Source organism: Perca fluviatilis, chromosome 18 (assembly GCF_010015445.1).
Source record: "Perca fluviatilis chromosome 18, GENO_Pfluv_1.0, whole genome shotgun sequence".
Taxonomy (NCBI): domain Eukaryota; kingdom Metazoa; phylum Chordata; class Actinopteri; order Perciformes; family Percidae; genus Perca; species Perca fluviatilis.
The window spans coordinates 8,361,154-8,379,624 of record NC_053129.1 but is presented as its reverse complement, the minus strand read 5'-3'; the positions used below and the strand labels follow the sequence as shown (position 1 = coordinate 8,379,624).

Genomic DNA, 18,471 nt, shown 5'->3' with positions numbered 1-18,471 from the left:
GATATAAAAGTAAGGAGGGAGGGAGCAGGAAAAAAGGAGGCTGAATGAGGAAGACCCAAATACCCATAACTCCTCCTGACCACACGTAGTAACATTCCTGAGATAGGGAGCTGCTACCAGTTTGTTTCTTTGCCTATGCATGCCCTCTCCTCCCATTCCTTTTTGGAATCCCCAGTGTCATTGATGTAATCATGCTGCAACAGCAACTTGAGCAAAAATGCATATTAATACTCAACACACAAAAATCTGAACATGATATAAAAAAAATCTTTAGCGAGGAATGATCTTAAACTGGAGACTGGAGGCAGAGGGAAACAAAAAAATGCTTTGACCGGCACCTCTAAAGTCCACTAAATTAACACTTTGTAATGTCTGTGTTCAATCCGTATACAAACAGAAATGTAAAAATGACAGTTTGTGGTTTGAGGGGCAGTTATGTGTTATAACTTTTTCTCAGCAAACTTGGGTTAGCATTGGTCAGAGAGCTGACGTACTGAGGGAATGGGTTAACTGTTTTTTGTCAAGAAATAGGTAAAGCACAAGTTTCTGTTCATGTGCGGACAACAAACAAGATACAACATGTTAACTAGGTAGCTTTAGAGGTGCTGGTAGGTGCATTTTCCACTCTGTAAGCTAAGCTAGGCTGATCCTGACTCCAGCTCTGTACTAAATGTAGGGATAGGCAGATTATCTGCCCTGGCCGATTATCGGGCCATTTTTTGGCAGTTTGCAGATTATCTGTATCGGCGTTTTATTTGCCTGATAACCGATAAAGTTAATTAATTAAAAAGTGTGCTTCTAGCTTCAGCTCTGTGTCTGTTTCTAAGTTTCTAATGTATTAAATCATTGCTTTAAGCATTTAAACAAAGTTTTGTGTTGGAGTTTGTAACATTCCAAATCTTAAATTTGACTTGAAGATTTTCATTTTTACTGTAAATGCATATTGGTTCCAAATATCGGTTATCGGTTTCATCAAATTCTAATAATCGGTATCATTACCGGCCTTGAAAAACCAGTATCGGTGGATCCCTAAATGCACAGACATGAGAGTGGCATCTTCCCATCTACACTCACATTTAGAAAGTGAATAAGCCTATTTCCCAAAATGTTTAACTATGGGGTTGAGTATATTCACAGTAATTAACATAGAATAAATGCAAAAAAGCCAAAATTACCTACATCAGAATTAGCAAAGAATAAGCAGTGTCTCTCACCTTTAAGTCCAGGTCCAGTCAGTGATGATGATGGAGTGGATGAAGAAGTCATGGGTTCCTGTACAAGCACAGCCAGTGCAGGACCCAGTAGGGTGGGTGTGGAGACAGGTGAAGATGAAAAGGAAATGGGGGCTGTAGAAGGGGGTCCACAGACATTATCGGTCTCTTTAGTCCCTGGTGTGAGCAGCACCAGCCCCTGAGCTTGGCAGTCCGTGTGGGTTCGGCACTTCACCACACTGGACTCCACAGCGGAGAAAGTCCCCTTGGTGCAAGGCCTACAGAGCACGTCCTCTGTTTCGCTGCCCCGCCTTTTCACCCTGGTCCCTGGTGGGCACAACGAGTGGGGCCTACACTCTGTGCCACCATCCCCGAACAAAAAGCTGTTGGGGGGACATGTGCAGACTCTGTCCTGGATGGGCGTGCAGGTCGCTTTCTCAATGAAGCCTGCAGGACACGGAGCCCGACAGGGATGGCATTTCTGCACCCCATTCTCGCCCCGTGTGAATGTGCCTTCAGGGCAGTGGCTGCATTCCCTCACGGCTGTTGGGGAGCAGTGGACAGACACATGGGTGCCTGCCGGGCACTTGTCACAGACCAGCTGGGTGCCTGAGTCTGGGTCGGTGTGCTGATATTGGCGGGGAGAGAGGACGGATGGATCAGCTGGGCTGGTTGTAGTCAAAACCCGAGCTGAGATGTCAATCACCACTATACATAAGAGCTGAGGGGAGAAGAAAGTGTGGAAGTTAAAGCCCAATCGTGATCGTCATTACACCCCACAATACTTAAACCTGCAATAACAATTTTTTCTCTGGGGACAGCAGAAAACAAGTTGTAAACACAACACTGAAATATCATCACTTTGTTGTGATAGTTGATATAGCAAACATGTTCGCAAGCGGTTGCCTTTACACATCAGTCAGTCACAGAGCAACATAAGCAATCATGTGGAGTCATGTTTCTGGCCACCAACATACACTCTCCTTTTAGTTCTGTTTTTGGAATCCACCAACTCCTGAGGTACATATAGCTAGTCGCTAGCTGTGTTTGTCTGCTGATAATGACTTCTAAAGATAATGTACAGGTCACAGAATTGGATATCTTCAAAAGGTTCCTCTGAATAGTTAGGCTTGCTGCGATAATTGGTGTTACCAGTGTTACACAGTGTTCAGGGATACACCGATTACATTAGTTGCCCACCGCATTTTGCTTTTTTATTTTATAGAAATAAAAGCCATTTAGTTAATTTTCGCGTATCAGCGCTCACGTTTATCAACTAAAAACATATCATTTTGTAAAAATACTAAGCATGTGATCAATACTTAGTAAAAAAAATGCTGTTCCATGCAGCAGCAGCAGAGTCGCAGCATAGTAGCAGGATTTCACTTCTTACGTGACGAGAGGGAGGAAACTTGACCGACAAGACAATGGTGGTGGATTTAAACCCAGTGCGTATAGGGACCCTGATAATGTTAATTAGGTCACAAGTTCATTAACCGATGGAAAAAATTCCTAACTGTGGCATCCTCATGAATGGTTCTTGCTGGAGGAAGAATTAAATGTCAGACAAGTTAAATATGCCAAAAGGCCTAAATACGGCCAAACTCACAAAGGTTTATCCACAGCAAATCAGGAAAAGTGGCTGTCAGTTATCCCATGTATAATGCTAAGCTGCTGGCAAAATTGTGGGCACTTAAATTCATGCAATTGCCATTATGGTCATAATCCACCAAAAATGGAAAAATAAAATGGAAATTGGAGCCAAAGGGTGGCTCAAAACAGCAATACGCCAATAAACCAGAGCATGTTTTTCTCCCATCCCGGAATTCTGTGTGGACTCGCCAGACCCTCCTCCGCAGCGCTGTGGAGGAAGGTATGGCAAAGCGTGACTAATAGCACAATGACCAGAAGTTGTTAACATACTTTATCTTGTTCTTGATCAAAAGAGCTAGACAGATGCCTGGATGAATGGATGGATGGACAGACAGACAGCTGGCTGGATAGATCCACAGATAAAAAGGACCAAAAGTGCCCCATCCCAACCTAATTGAGACTTCTTTTCACTCTGTTTGCCAAATTCATTTAAGGATGTTGGGTTTTTACACTGATCAGGTCACAAATGAAGACCCATAAAACTAAAGCATTAAATCCAATCCAAAACTGATTCCTGACCAGCAGTGAGCAAGCACAGATTTCTCATTGTATAATTTGGTATGAAACATCACGGGCCAGGCAGGAAGACATGAGCGTGCTGTGTGTTGGGTAACATGAGTAACATGGATTCTGGAAAGTCCAAATTCTGGCGCTGCCATTTAGGTTCCCAATGTATGGGGGCTTAGGAGATTTGAAAGAAAATATTTCCTTAGAAACCCATTAATTCCAGCATCAATTTCCTTTACTCACTCCCCTGACTCATCCTGATCCTCTTCAGTAGAGTGCCCAGCAGTGCGCACTCACTTTACAACCACAGCTGAGATTTTTAACAGACATATGACTCATATGGCTTTTCCTGTATGTCCTTTTTTTCTTTTTCTAAGACTCCCCTCTCACCTCTGCTGGGAAACTGACAGCTCACTGGGTTTAGGGGAATAAACCACACAAGTCTAAGTACACACACACACACACACACACACACACACACACACACACACACACACACACACACACACACACACACACACACACACACACACACACACACACACACACACACACACACAGCTTTTGTTTTATTTATAGAAAAATTCAACAATCCCAGTTAACTGTGGTAATAAAATGTTCTAATTCAACTCATAGCTGTTTTAACTCTATACTTGTGCTCTCACTGTGCTTTTCCTTATGTCTTTATATAAATGTATCTCAGTCTGTGAGTCTGCAGCTAATGACAGGATCTGACAACACCATATCAGCCCAATAATGGCCCAACCCAACAGACGTGCAGTGACGGGAAGGGATATGAGCGTTGGGAGGGACAATTTTTCTTTTTTCCTGAATATTGTGTCATTCTTTTTGCCTTCTAACCAATATTGACCAATGGGAGCACAAAACGCTCCAGGTTATCACCCGTAAACATGGCGAAGCAAAAGAGGAGTGATGTTTTAATACATTTCAGTGACCCTGTAACCATATGACGATATCACCCTTGGTGATCATCATCTACCCATAAACTAGTCTATGTCCACGACGTTTCACTTCCGGGATTGCTCCGTTGCCGCCGGAAATTCCACCGGATTCCCCTCTTTTTCGGCCGGATGTCCGTTACCTTCCGCTTTCTTTGAGTTGGAATTTCGTAGATTTATGAGAACTGTGGTTAACTACTCCTCAGATCTCTGCAGGGTAAATCCAGACAGCTAGCTAGACTTTCTGTCCAATCAGAGTTTTCTGCGTCACGACTAAAACAACTTTTGAACGTACACACGTTCCACCAAAGAAGTTCCTTCCCGAGGCTATTTTGCAGCGGCACCGCGGCTCTGCAGGCACCCAAGACGATTGTGATTGGTTTGAAGAAACGCCAATAAACCAGAGCACGTTTTTCCTCCCATCCCGGAATGCTGTGTGGACTAGCCAGACCCTCCTCCGCAGCGCTGTGGAGGAGGGTCTGGCAAAGCGAGACCCCCCATAAACTAACCCTCTTTCTACCAAATGGAAAGCAAAAAGAAAGGCAGCCTAGTGACAATGAATGGTTCCAGCTTTACTTCAGTAAAACTGTGTTGAAATACAGCAGGTGGAAGAGTAGGAGTAAGTCCCTCCCAATCACCTACAGTATGTACTGTACTTCACGGTCTAACGTGTAATCTGCCACGTCTCGCAGCCAAGTCACAGTCAGATTGCCTGATCTGGCACACAAGTAAAAGAGGAGGACACACAGGAGAAGCACAAGCAAGAATGGAGACGGGTGCAAAAATGTGTGTTTCAGTGTGTTCTTCCCTGCCCAGTGTGTGTATTCAGACAGAAGATTAGCAGCCTTTGTGTGGGTATGCAAAACAAACAGTTCTGGTGCGTTTGAAGTGATGCACTGAGGGGAGAATTGTTCTGATGACGCACATGAATGTTGGGTTATCCATGAGCACTGAACAAAAGCATTAGTTAAAAGGAACACGCCGACTTTTTGGGACTTTAGCTTATTCACCATAACAAGTAATAAGTCGGCGTGTTCCTTTTAAGGGTTATACCGCCACTCCCTTCAGAAGTGGAGAGACTTCAGGGGGCTCATTAAGTAGCCGCACGTTTAAATCATGAATTGTGTTTGAAATATTTGGACATCCCGATTCAAAAGCAGTCCACTACAGGAAGACAATTGTGATCAATGAGATTTTTCGAGACATCAAGGAGGATAGTGGCATACAAAAATACACCACAAACGTCTCTTAATTAACCCTTGCGTTGTCTTCCCATCAACCATGTACTTGTTGTCCTTTTGGGTTCAAAATTGAAATTCAACTTCTTTTACGCTTTTTTTAACGACGTTTTTGGCACTTTTTCTATGCTTTTTGATGCTTTTTTTAACGTTTTTGTCACTTCTTTTAAAGTTTTTTTTATTCATGGTCAATAAACCTAATTTAAACAACATTATACCTAATTTGAGTTTTAAAAAAAGTGAAAATTACGTATTATGTTGACTAATAGTTAAGATCAGAGGATGTTGAGTGGATCACAGACTGGTTTAAGTCAAAGTTTTGTCAAATGCTATAAAACTGAATAAAAGCACAAAAAATTTCAATGGAAGTAATTTTACCTGCGAAGAATGTTGTATGGCTTCCATACAACGTACATCCACGCATCCAAGTTATTTTTGGCCAATGTGGTCGAAAGAACCCCATATTTCGATATAAAAAAACGTGTTTGACCTCGAGGACAACATGAAGGGTAAACAATCAAAGGAAGAAAAACTCATTTTATGTTTGGTGCTAATAAGAATAAAGCAGTCCATTCTTTCACTGCTCCATTGCCCTTTCGCAACACCACCCATTCGGCTCTTTGTGCTCGTTCCCAGAACCTCATCAATAAACATCAGAGCATGTTCTCGACATGCTGCTCATAACTTAGTTGCGTCAGTAACATCAATGCATTCATTCACATCCACGTTCAAAGTGAGACGCTGGTAGAGAACGCACGCAGCAGTAAATTGGAACATTCTGCTTGCTACAGGACAATGGATGGATGGATGGATGGATGGATGGATGGTCATGCCCCCCCCCCCCTTCCCCCCGTGGCTCTTTCTGCTTGTTTGTAGAGGTTTATTATCAACACAGCATGCTCCCAACATTGCCATAATTGAGGTGTATCACTCACTTTTTAATGTGAGGTTTTGGAAGAGAAGGCATGCAAGTATTAAACAGGACCTTTGTGACGGCTTAGTATAGGACACTCATGCTTATAATGCCGGTACCCATGGTGCAGATTTTGTTTGTCTGGGGACGCAGGCTCATTAAAAAATACCAGGCATCTCTCCTAAGAGTCAAGAAAAGGAGCTTAATACCCATTTTTGTCAGGTAAACACTGTCATAGAGAATTGCACGACCCCAGCACTTTTTCATTAACATTCGTCATTGCACTTATTTATGTATGATTTATGTGGGAGTAACAACTGATATTTATAATTGCGCGCACGCGCACACACACACAGGTACACACACACACACACACACATCCTGTATGTGTGTTTATTTGCATATAGAGCGGAGAAGTGAGATCTGATCATAAGTGGTCACTCAGGACGCATTTGGAGACACATTCCACTGCCAGGTCAAAACACACGTACTTAGAGCTGTCCACTTGTGATCGGATCACTCAGGACAGATGTTAAAACCAGAGGCCTGTCCTACGAATCAAGATCAACATGCCCTGGATTGATTTCAGTTACCCGGCTTCACCTAACCTAACAACCACGGTCCCGCATAAGCTGTGGTTAACAACTAGTTCAATCAACCCAGGATTTCCCAATCCAGCGACATAAAAGAGACAGTGTTTGCACAGCAGCAGGACCAATCGCAAACATCTACCAGAGCCGCGTATTTTACATAAGAAGACCAAACTACAAAACTCAATACAGTCGCTGCTTCCTAAAACAGGAAGGAAAGCTGGCAAAAAATAGCCGACGCTGTAAATGCGTCAATCCAGTGTTTCCCCACACATAGACTAATGTGTGGCGGTGCGCCACACTATCAACACCGGCCGCCGCACATTGCATTATTAATTCATTTTTTAACCGCTCTTTTGAAACACGCTTTTTTTCACAAACAAGCGTGCAACTCTTCCAACACGCGCTATAGAAACTGGCCTGCGAAAGTTAACTAGTTGCAAGTTTGCGGTAAAAATTGTCGAAGTCAAAACACTATATGTAGCAGCTGTGAATCAAATAAACATATTAGAAATAATGTTATGTCATTTTTTTTACTCTTACACTGAATGTTTGCTGCTTCAATCCAGATGAGTATTGAAAAGTATTTTCCGCGACTGAAAAAGGCACGTGTTGAGGATGAGGACCAGCCTGAACCGGAGGTATCGGTCTGAAACAGAGCTCAACAGTCCCACCAGTGGAATTAGTTAGGTTATTAATTTGTTTACAATATTTTCAGGCTTCAACCAGTGAAAGACAGGATCAGGGAGAGAAAGAGATAGATTTGTTAGGCATAAAAGTAGGAGAGGAGGACAGCATCCAACAGCATTATCCCCCCCCACCACAAATTGCTTTCTAATCTGTGGGAATCACTGCGTCAATCACAAGGCTTATCAACATCACTTCCCCATTAGTCGTTGCTTTAGCGTTTTATTTCAGTTGCAACCCTGGCAGTGATAAGTGATTGTGAGAGCAAATAAAAAATATAAAAACATAATTCAAACCGATGAGCGCATTGGCAACACACGGCTCAAGAAGCCGACAAATAGCCCATAGGCTGAAAATCTTTATCTTTCATAAAAGTACCCATCGGGGAATGTTAATGGGGTTGTCGGTCTCTAAACTTTTATGAGCACACCTCTCTCTCTCCGCGCACCGAGCTCTACCTGATGTTCTATAAGAACGGTGATAACCTGCTCCCGAGCAGGTTAGGTGTTCAGCATAAGTTACCACGGCGATTTAACCAGGTAACAAGTGATCCACCGTCGTGATACACAAAACCCTGGTTTGAACCTGAAGTTACCTCGTTAACGCCAAATCTTGCTTCGTAGTACAGGCCTCAGGTCAAAACAGGCCCTATGTTATTATTTGAATGTGTTTATGCAAACCCAAAGTGCATTGGTTTTCAATATAAAACTAGGTCAAATCAGTTCAGCGTGTGTGTATCTGCACTTTTTGCACATTTTAACAATATCGAGATAATAAAAATAGGCTGTTCTGACCTGGTTTTAACATCTGTCCTGAGTGATCGGATCACAACTGGACAGCTCTAAGTACCGGTCTGTAGAATGTATTCTCCAAATGCGTCTTCAGTGACCACTTATGATCGGATCTCACTTCCCCGCACTATATGCAAATAAACACATACATAATTTCCGTTTGCATGTAGGCTGGTTGTGTGTGTTTATAAAATAAGTCAGTTGTTACTTTCACATGAATCAATTAAAGCTCTGGTAACGCGGGACGAATGAATAGGCCTAACAGAAGGAGACGACATAACAGCAGGAAGTTTTGTAGCACGTACTGTATGTCCTACATATTGGTGAATTAGGGGTTGTTTTATGAAACTAAAAATAACGTTATTTTCAAGGCAACAGCGCTGCAGAGAGCTCGAGACAGACGGGGATATAGGAGCAGGTAGGAACAAAAACACTGACACATCACTAACCTAATATGACAATAACATCCAAAACACACGATTCACTCAGGGGTTTCTGTGACATGAGAAATACTGTGAATGAGTCGGTAGTTCCATTTAAAATTAGGGCTGGATCCGAATATTCAAATATTCTCTCTTCGTCGTTGCTTTTCTTTCTCTGTTTTTCCGTGAAATAAAGCTGCCTTCAGGTGAGGTCAGAAATGTTGGTTTCCCCCCGCTGATGCCGCTGCCACCTAAGCTTCGAATATTCGCCGTTGGAAAGCACCGAAGTTTCAAAGCTCAAAAAAATGGTATTCGGTACAGCCTTATTTACAATTGAGTAGGCGGTCTTTAATGTGGACATAGGACTGCTATTAGAATGTGGACACATGCGGCTCAGACCACCTCCAAATGTGTATATTCAAAATGACTTTGAAATTGTAGGCATATGGAATATCAGCCAAAATCCAATATTTTGCAGCCCCATTATAATATTTGAAGCCAATGGAAGGTGAGTGAACACATACTTCTTCACTGGGCTAATGTTATGGGCTAATGTTATTCTGTGTGTTTCCCTAGGGCTTGTGTTAAAGCTCTTTGGGGAGCAGACTGACCTAGCTAAGGTTTTAAGCCAATGAGGATAATTACTGCATTGGCTGCTATTCAACATGTTAGGGGGAAGAGTGCTGCAAGTTAATGGCAGAAACACACATTTGGTCATTGTACAGTATGTGTGTGTGTGTGTGTGTGTGTGTGTGTGTGTGTGTGTGTGTGTGTGTGTGTGTGTGTGTCTTTCTGTGGTTGTATCTTGACAATCTCTGTAAGCACCACTCCCTCCCAATCAGACACAAGTAGCCAGTCTTTTGTCACTGCATGCATTTGCCATTAGGAAAATAAAATGCCAACAAAGACACAAAAAGCAGAAGATGAAATAAAGTGCAGCGCTGGCACTTTGTCAGTACCTCCCTACTTGTACGCACACACACACACACACACACACACACACACACACACACACACACACACACACACACACACACACACACACACACACACACACACACACACACACACACAGGCAGCCTCTCTACAACGCCAGCTCTGCAGCTCAGAAAAACATGAATCAATTTAAGTCTGCCAGCCTTCCTCTTATTATGCCAACTTTGTCTCTATGTCTTGCCGCACTGCCTATAAACTACATCATCTGCCTGGTGCACAGGCCGAACAGCCAATCAGACAGCCAGGCATAGGGTGCATGGGACAGGAACTGGGCTATGTTCCCTTATTCACTGCAGTCCTCTTCACTGCTAACATATGAGGGGCATGTTCAGCCCCGACAAAAGGTAGCAAAACGTCTATTTAAACTGAAATGGTGGAGCGTTGAACACCCCGTGCGCAAGCGCACTGCCTTTTTAGTACCACAAGTTTACAAGTCGCTGCTGATGAAACACACCCTCCGAAACAAGAGAAAACAACAAAATCTCGTTGCACATCTTTTCACACAGTTCTGATGAAACATGTCGTTCAACGCAGAAACCGCAGCGATGCTGCAATGATGCCCTCTGGCCCAAAAGACTTCTTCCCATAGACTGTCTGTAAATCAGTGGATACATTTGTTTTAAGTGTCACAACCCCAGCAAAATGACTGGCTTTACTGTCAGAATTTGATCCATTGGCTCAGATAACATTTGAAAAGTCTAGAAGAGCCGCACGGTTAAATCATTTAATCTCCATTCGAGTTAGCAGAATGCTAAACTGGAAGTAGCCGGCGGAGGTCTCTAGCGCGCCTGCTCTTTGGGCCGCATAATGCGGAAGCAGTGCCGATCATCCGGGTCCATTTTTCGGCTCCATGAAGACTTCATGCGCAAATGAGCAAGGAATGAACGGGGATCCGCCTCGAACGCAGTATCCAAGTTTTTATACTGTATATCCATGGCAGGTTACTGTTAGGCACACACACACACAGGTTTGTGACACTATCTAACCTTAACCATCACAACTAAATGCCTAACCTTAACCATTACCCTCACCCTAACCATAACCTAATTCTATCCCTAATCCTACAACCAAGTCTTAACCCTCAAACAGCCCTTTAAACTTGTGGGATCCAGCTTTTTGGCCCCACAAAGCTGTCGGGACCCCATAAGTATACTGGACTCACGTTTTTTGGACCCCACAAATATAATTAAACAAGAACACGCATGCACGCACGCGCGCACACACACACACACACACACACACACACACACACACACACACAGACTAAAGGCCATCCAGAGAAACTCCCAGGACCCAATTTGCTTGCACTGTAGGCCTCGGAGTAGAAGTACAACTGATAGGTCAAATCTTTTTTTAGGTTAGAGGTGGCTAAACCTAAACCTCTTTTTACTTCCCTGTTTTTGCGTGCGAGCAGTCAGTCGTCGGCACATTTTTGGCATGTGATGAGCAATGGCTGCACGCATACTTCATTACACAATGTTTGTTTTGACTGGTATTGGAGTTATAGAGGATTTAAGACAGTACATCACTTAATAGAGCAGCGAATGAGGGAGTGTTTGTAAGGGTGTGTTTACTCTCTTTCCACACATACTGTATAATAGTCTGTCTCATCTGTGTTGTGTGCATGTGTTGAAACTTCAATGCATTATTAATGCCATATCTTTACATGACAAAAGACACTACCAAGTTGCATTATGGAGAATGTAGGATCCAATGTTTTGGGATCTTGGCCCATAATAGGGACTGAAAAGCCTGAATATCTCAGCCTCTGCTGCTTTCATTTGACAATTCATTTTTTTCTCTCGCAAGTCTGCCAACTTTGTGGAAGTGCAACAATAAATCTCTGAAATAGCCCTTTAATGTAGTTTTTCTTTGCTGTAGCATCCAGCCAGGGTGGTTGCTGCTTGGGTACAGTTAGGGCTGTAAAATGAAACCACATTTCCCACAAAATCCCTCTTCTAAAACAGAGAATGCTGCTTATTTATTCAAAGTGTTCCCTTCAATCGTTCTAAAGAGGATACCGGAATTGTTTTATGGGTGAATGCTTTTGTGCATGCTGTTATCAAAACCGCTGAATCATGACTATTTTTTGACTATTCATTCTTTCTACTATCTGCTATTGTGAGAAATTCACACCTGCTGCTCTGGGTTGGAAAGACAGTGAGCCTCCTGTTGACTCCTTCTGTACCTATGGTATAAAAATGGCTGTGGCCTTGGGCAATATCCTGAACCCCAAATTGCTCCAGATGCTGCGCCATCGGTGTGTGAATGTGTGTGAATGTTTATCTGATGAGCAGGCCATTATGAGTATGAGTGTGTGTGAATGGGGTGAATGGTGCCTGTAGTGTGAAAAGCGCTTTGGAGTGGTTGTTAAGACTAGAAAAGGGCCATATAAATGAAATCCCCTTACCAAAATATATATATATATATATATATATATATATATATATATATATATATAAAACTATGCTGTCATTGACTTTATAACACTATATGCAGCACTTTTACATACAGTAATGCCCATGACTCCACAAAGGGCAAATGATCCCACGCACCTGAAACTTGATATGAACAACAAACCTTTGAGTGTCTTAGTACATTTCTTAACAGCATCCCAAAATAAGCGGTTATGTTCACATGTACAGACAGGCTTCAGTCAGTCTGTCAACACAAAGCGGGAGCTGTCTGTCTGCAAGGCAGCGCAGTACCGCTACACACACTGAACTCATCCTGTGACTTGTGATTTAGGTTTACCAGCAAACATTTTGCAGGTTTTTAGGAATTGCTTAATTAGCTGTACACTGTAAGTCATGACAGAAAACAACTAAGCTACTGTTTAGACTGGTGTGTGTGTGTGTGTGTGTGTGTGTGTGTGTGTGTGTGTGTGTGTGTGTGTGTGTGTGTGTGTGTGCGTGTGCGTTGGAACACGTGTTTTACATAATGAGGTGTGTGCATACAAACATTTGAATGTGGGTGGGATGTTTGTTTGTGTGTGTGTGTGTGGCAGAACACATTAAGCTGTAATTACTATCCAACTAAGGAGCCCACCATAAACACACACATATGCAAGCACACAGCACACACACACACACACACACACATATGCATGCACACAGGCACCGAAAAACACACACGTGCACTCCTTCACCGCCCTCCCCCAACAATAACATGCACAAACACGCCCATACACACATGTTCACCCACACAGCAGCACCTGTTGCGGTGTGTCCTCGTGTTGTCCTGCACTGCAGTCGCAGCTCAGTTCAGCTCAGAGAAAGAGACTGTTTGGATTCAGTCAAGCTGAATTTATCACTGACAATAGCCACAGAATTTTTTGTTATTGTTGTTGATGTGCAGATATTTGAGTTTACTGACTGAAAGCAGGGAGCACTGGGAAGAACTGCGCTCCTCCTTTGTGAATGTATAACTTGCAAATATTGGTCTCTGTAGCCTTGGTTTCATGGGTTGGACAGATAGTCTCTCAAACGCATGATGAAAGGTGATAGGAATGATACATGTGATCAAGATAATAGCCTGTAGCCTGTAGCTACCCCCACCCCCCCAAAAAAACGACCAACGGTGTTTGTTTAAGTAGCAATTACGACTTATTTTGACGTTTTATAGTGGCGCCACATTTCGTGTAAGGCCGTCCGACGGTCCGGCAAAAACGCAGGTCTTTTTCATCCATTCATTTTGAATGGGGGTAGTGCGTTTAGGCTGCGCCGGGGTTTGCCGCAGTGGGGGGCACTCAAAGAAACGCAGCGGGCCTGCGGCTCAACTTTTGGAGAAACGCAACCAAACGGAGACCAGTGAAGGACATTAGAAGCACTTTCCCGGTGCTGGCTGAGCGTTACTGAGCAGCCTCCAACTGAGCTCGAAGACGTAGATGTGACGTGAGCAACCTGTCTGAAAGTTGGAAGTCTTCTGGTAGCTGTGCCGAGAGAAATCTCAATCATTCCCAATCTTACAGAGACGGAGAGCGTAGGTATATGTAAGGAGATAACATAGGCACAGGCTAATTATTGATCACTAACATGCTAGTTAACATTAGTAATTAAACTTAAACAGCTAATGTAAGTCGAAACTGCCTGCGAGCTTCTCCTGTACTATACGGTAATTCCTCTATTATGCGACAGTAAGTTTGCTAGGGAGCCATAACGTGAGATACAAGGTAATGGAGCCTTTTATACATTGTCGTGTTTCTTTAGAAATAAACAATTGACAAATAGAGTCTTTAAACGCTTCAGATGTAAAGTTATTCACTGTCAAAGTGACGTCAAAATGAATGGCAGTCAGTGGAATGCTAACGGGAGGTGATCGTTTTGTAGCATCAAAATGGCGCCATAGGAGGTTCGAGTTCTGAAGCGAAGCTTACCCCCTTGAACGCAACCCCACGTGGCCAATCATGTAACCCGCGATCAGACTTGTTAGTGTGTTTTGAGCTATGGTTTTTTGGCGGTGTGAGAGTCCCGTACAGTTAACAGGAAACATCACTGAAGCAGGAAAGTTTGTGCCCGTGAGTTTGGGTAACAGCTGAATGTTTCCTGCAACAACAAGGCACTCGTTATGTCTCGCTCGTCTCTTTTCTTTCTCTAACTCCTGTGAAATAAGCTGCCTTCGAGTGCGGTCGGAAACGTCGAAATCTCTAAACGATCTGACGGAAAACAAGTCATTGTGAAATATAAAGTCTACGTGTGCTACATTGGGCGCGGGGGTTAAAGAAGACAATAGGACGTCACACAAATGGGCCGTTTTATTGACATGGTTTGCGGTCAGCTCTGTGTGTTGCTATGGTTGTTGTACACAAACCAGCCAGCCAACAGTTTGCAACGCTGCTGTAGAGATGCATTCCCAAACCAAAAGTCGGAAGGAGAACTACACCTACTTTTAAACATTATGAAAGACTTCAGATATCAGCAGGTCTTTGGATATGCACGAACATCGCAACGCCGACCTGTTCAAGAAGCTGGTTGGGAGCAGGAATGAAAGAGGGAGGCCACCACCGGTGGAAAACTTAAAAAAAAAAAAATCATACTTTGCACGGCTGCATGTAAACGGGAATATAAGTGGAATATTCACTTTCATTAAACAACTTAGTCCGATTTTTTTTTTCCTATTTTAGAGTAAGGGCAAAATAATATGTGCGTGTAAACGTACTATGCCTTTATACCGCAGAGATTTCGACTCATAGTGGGAAAAGCACAGATCTTACTACTAGCATTAATGATGATGCTGTTATAAATAGAATTCAGCCTGTATTCATTTGTCAAAGTGTCTTTCATTGAAAAGGCCTGGAGGCCTAAATCTGAGACTGAAACCCAGACCATACACAGTACCTGTCTCTTTAAGACCAGCGCAGTCAAATTTGGGCTAAAACCCGACCCAGGCAAAGGGCTATATTTTTCTTTTTTGTATAATCTATAACTGACCATTATCTTGGCAGGCTAATGCAATGCATTGGCTGCACTCTGTCTCGTTCCCCGTTCCCACTGCGCACTGTGAATACATATACTTGCAACGCATGATACACACAGCTTTCTAAATTCTATCATATATGGAAACACAAACCAGAGCCTGGCCAAAGTCCATAGCTACCATGCAACATGGACCACACCTGGCCTGAAAAGCATATACTGTTTCTGGTTTGGGTGGAGTAGCAGAGCTCTACACATTAAGTCGCATATAGTCCCCAAAAATGGATGCAGACAGGGGATGTAGTTTAGTTTATACTAGGCAGACGCGTTCACACCATATAGGCTACATTTGCATTCTACATTTTTCTTATTCTGTATTTTTTTAAGGGTGTCAAAAAGTCAAGTACCTAGAAGTTGGTCAAAATGAATGCGTGGTCTGAAACAAAAAATAAAAGTTGCAATAATCCCCACATAGCTAAGCTTCTTGCACACTTGCCATCCTGAGAAAACGCTGTGTTGACTCAGCAACAGCTTGATAGCGAATACACATCTCTTCCCTTTAGAGCTGCAGAGATTAATTGATTATCGGCAACTATTAAATTAATCGATAACTATTTTGATCAATTATTCAGTGCGAGTCATTTTTATGAAGAATAAAGGACAGAAATGATCTGATTGCAGCTCCTTAAATGTGAATAGTTTCTAGTTTTCTTCACTCCAACTGTGACAGTAAACTGGATGTCTTTGAGTTGTGGTCAAGGGTGAAACTTTGTGTTCAACATTGGGGGGGGGGTGTGATCTCCACTTTGAAGCAAAATTGAAATTTTTAAACACATCAAAGACTTCATTTCTTGCATTGTGGTGGATTTTTCTGCGACAATTTGTGCCTTCTCTGTATCAAGTTATGGTGAAAATGTCTGTTTATGTAAAGGAAATTATTATAGGTTGGGGAGGGGTTGCAGTGGCCAGTTTCGATTATTAGGGGGGTTGTAACCCCCCCCCCCCACTATCCCCCCTGTAAATAATGCCTATGGTTGAGGTCAAAACAAGAAATTTGAGGATGTCATCTTGGATTTGGGGACACACTGGCTCGACATTTTTCACCATTTTCTGACATTTTATAGACCAAACAACTAATCGATTAATCGAGACAATAACTGCCAGATGAATCAACATTGAAAATCGGCTAAGCGTTAGTTGCAGCCGTAGTTCCGTTGAAAAGATAATGAATAAAAGCAGACACTTTGGTTACGTCCAATCTTTACCACTACCCCCCCCCCCCCTTTAATAAACACTCCAAACTCACACCTCTGAATTCCATAACCATGAAACTAAAAGTGAATATGATGTCTATTTCAGTGGTTCTCAAAGTGGCATCCAGGGACCTCCCCCCCCCACCAGGGGGTCCTTGAGGCGGTTCCAGGGGTTCCCCAGCAAAAAGGGCATCATTTATTTTCACTATAATTTCATCCATAAGTAACACAACGACAGAATGTTTGACTATTTCGGTCATGGGTATCATTCACTTTCTGTAATAAAACATCAAAAAAAAAAAATCCTATCAGGTGGGAAACCTGTGGCAGAATCTTATCGAATGGGGGTGTGGGGGGGGGGGGGTCCCGTGGTCTAATTTGTGTCAATTTAGGGGTCCTAAGGCTTGAGAACCATGGGTCTACATGACATAACCCAACAGACCTAAGGCAATGTCTTTTGTCTCGCTGAGGATGATCACACCTTGAACCCAAGCACCCACAGATTCAACCAAAATTCAACACATCACTGGCACTGACAAAAGGACACCTCCACCATGGTCAACAAGGGAAATCCTGTCCTGGAACAAAAAAACACCCATCCCCCCGTCATCGACTCTTGATGATGTTGAAGATAATAAAATGTTATTTTCCATATAAAACAAGTGCCTAAGAGCTCCCATTTGCATGACAATCTCATTTAATTTGGCTAAATACACCCATGTAATTTGGGTTGCGTTTACTTAAAAATCAAACCACGTCTTTGTTAAGACAGGCAGTTTAACGGATTAGAGTCAATTGACTGACACTTCCAGTTGTTTGGCCGACAGAGAGTATTACAGAGTGAACAATAGACTGCTGGGTGCCCTTTCTTTTCTCCATCCTTCCACTGGAGAGACTCTTTTGTGTTGTTCACCCTCAGGAGGAATGAATGATGACACACTGCGAGATGTTAAATCCAAAATTGGAGGGGGGGGGGACGTGTCTCTATGGTGTTTATTCAACAGTCAAACTTGTAAATTGTTTTGCACAATTGATTTCAAGTTCGATCTGGGACGGGGGGAAAAACAGGCACTGTCCCTTTAAATGGAGAACCTGCTGGAGGAGTCCTTAGAATAAAAAACAAGCAGGAAGGTGAATGAAATGGAATGTAGCCTTATACTCACCACTGCGGACACACACGTAGCATACATCGTACTGGTTTTCAAAATACGTATGAGGGTCGAGCAAACACTTCTCATCTCTAGATGTCTCTCATCATCATCATCATCGTCGTCATCCTCCTCAGTTTACTGGAGGAGATGAAGCTGTGCCGGGCTCTGGTGCAGCGATAGTCTCAACTGCAGTGTTTTATAGTCCGTGTCTCCAGGTGGACCGGTTTCAGATAGTAGGGGATCAGAGCTTGGTTCAGAAAGAACGCTGTGGTAATTCCCATAGCGATGATAGATGAGGGCCACACACTGGGATCCGCCGCCTCGCCCAGTCCAAGGCTTGTCAGTGTGTGCAGCGCGGCTCTCTTTCAGTGCTGCGGCGCCACAGACACTGCTGCGGTGACGTGGACACGGAGGGGCGGGAGTTAGCGTCGCGCCTCGGCCAATCGCAGCCCCCTCGGAAGCCACGCACGTGTGTTGAACCCCCCTTTGTATGGGAGTTCGGGGGCGTTGTTCTTGCAGGTGAACCCTGCGACACGTTCAACCTTAAAAAGGGTGTTAGAGTATTTTTATTCTCCCAGGATGGCTAAGGCATGTCCCGCCCTGCTCTGCCTTTGTCTGCCTCTGATTGGCTCACGCGGAAATTCCTTAGCCTAACCCGGACCAATCCCGCTCATCTTGCTTAAAAC

General features: G+C 43.3%; 1 protein-coding gene across 1 annotated transcript in view; it reads right to left on the bottom strand.

Annotated features, from left to right (window-relative positions):
• tnfrsf21 (tumor necrosis factor receptor superfamily, member 21) overlaps positions 1 to 18,174 on the bottom strand; it is a 57,681-nt gene extending 39,507 nt beyond the window's left edge. The window contains exons 1-2 of the mRNA XM_039782174.1: positions 17,798 to 18,174; positions 1,215 to 1,932 (exon numbers count right to left, since the gene is read on the bottom strand). Coding sequence (XP_039638108.1) covers positions 1,215 to 1,932; positions 17,798 to 17,872 — 793 coding nt within the window. The 5' untranslated portion in view covers positions 17,873 to 18,174. The remainder of the gene's footprint in view (positions 1 to 1,214; positions 1,933 to 17,797) is intronic.
• Between the last annotated feature and the right edge of the window lie 297 nt (positions 18,175 to 18,471).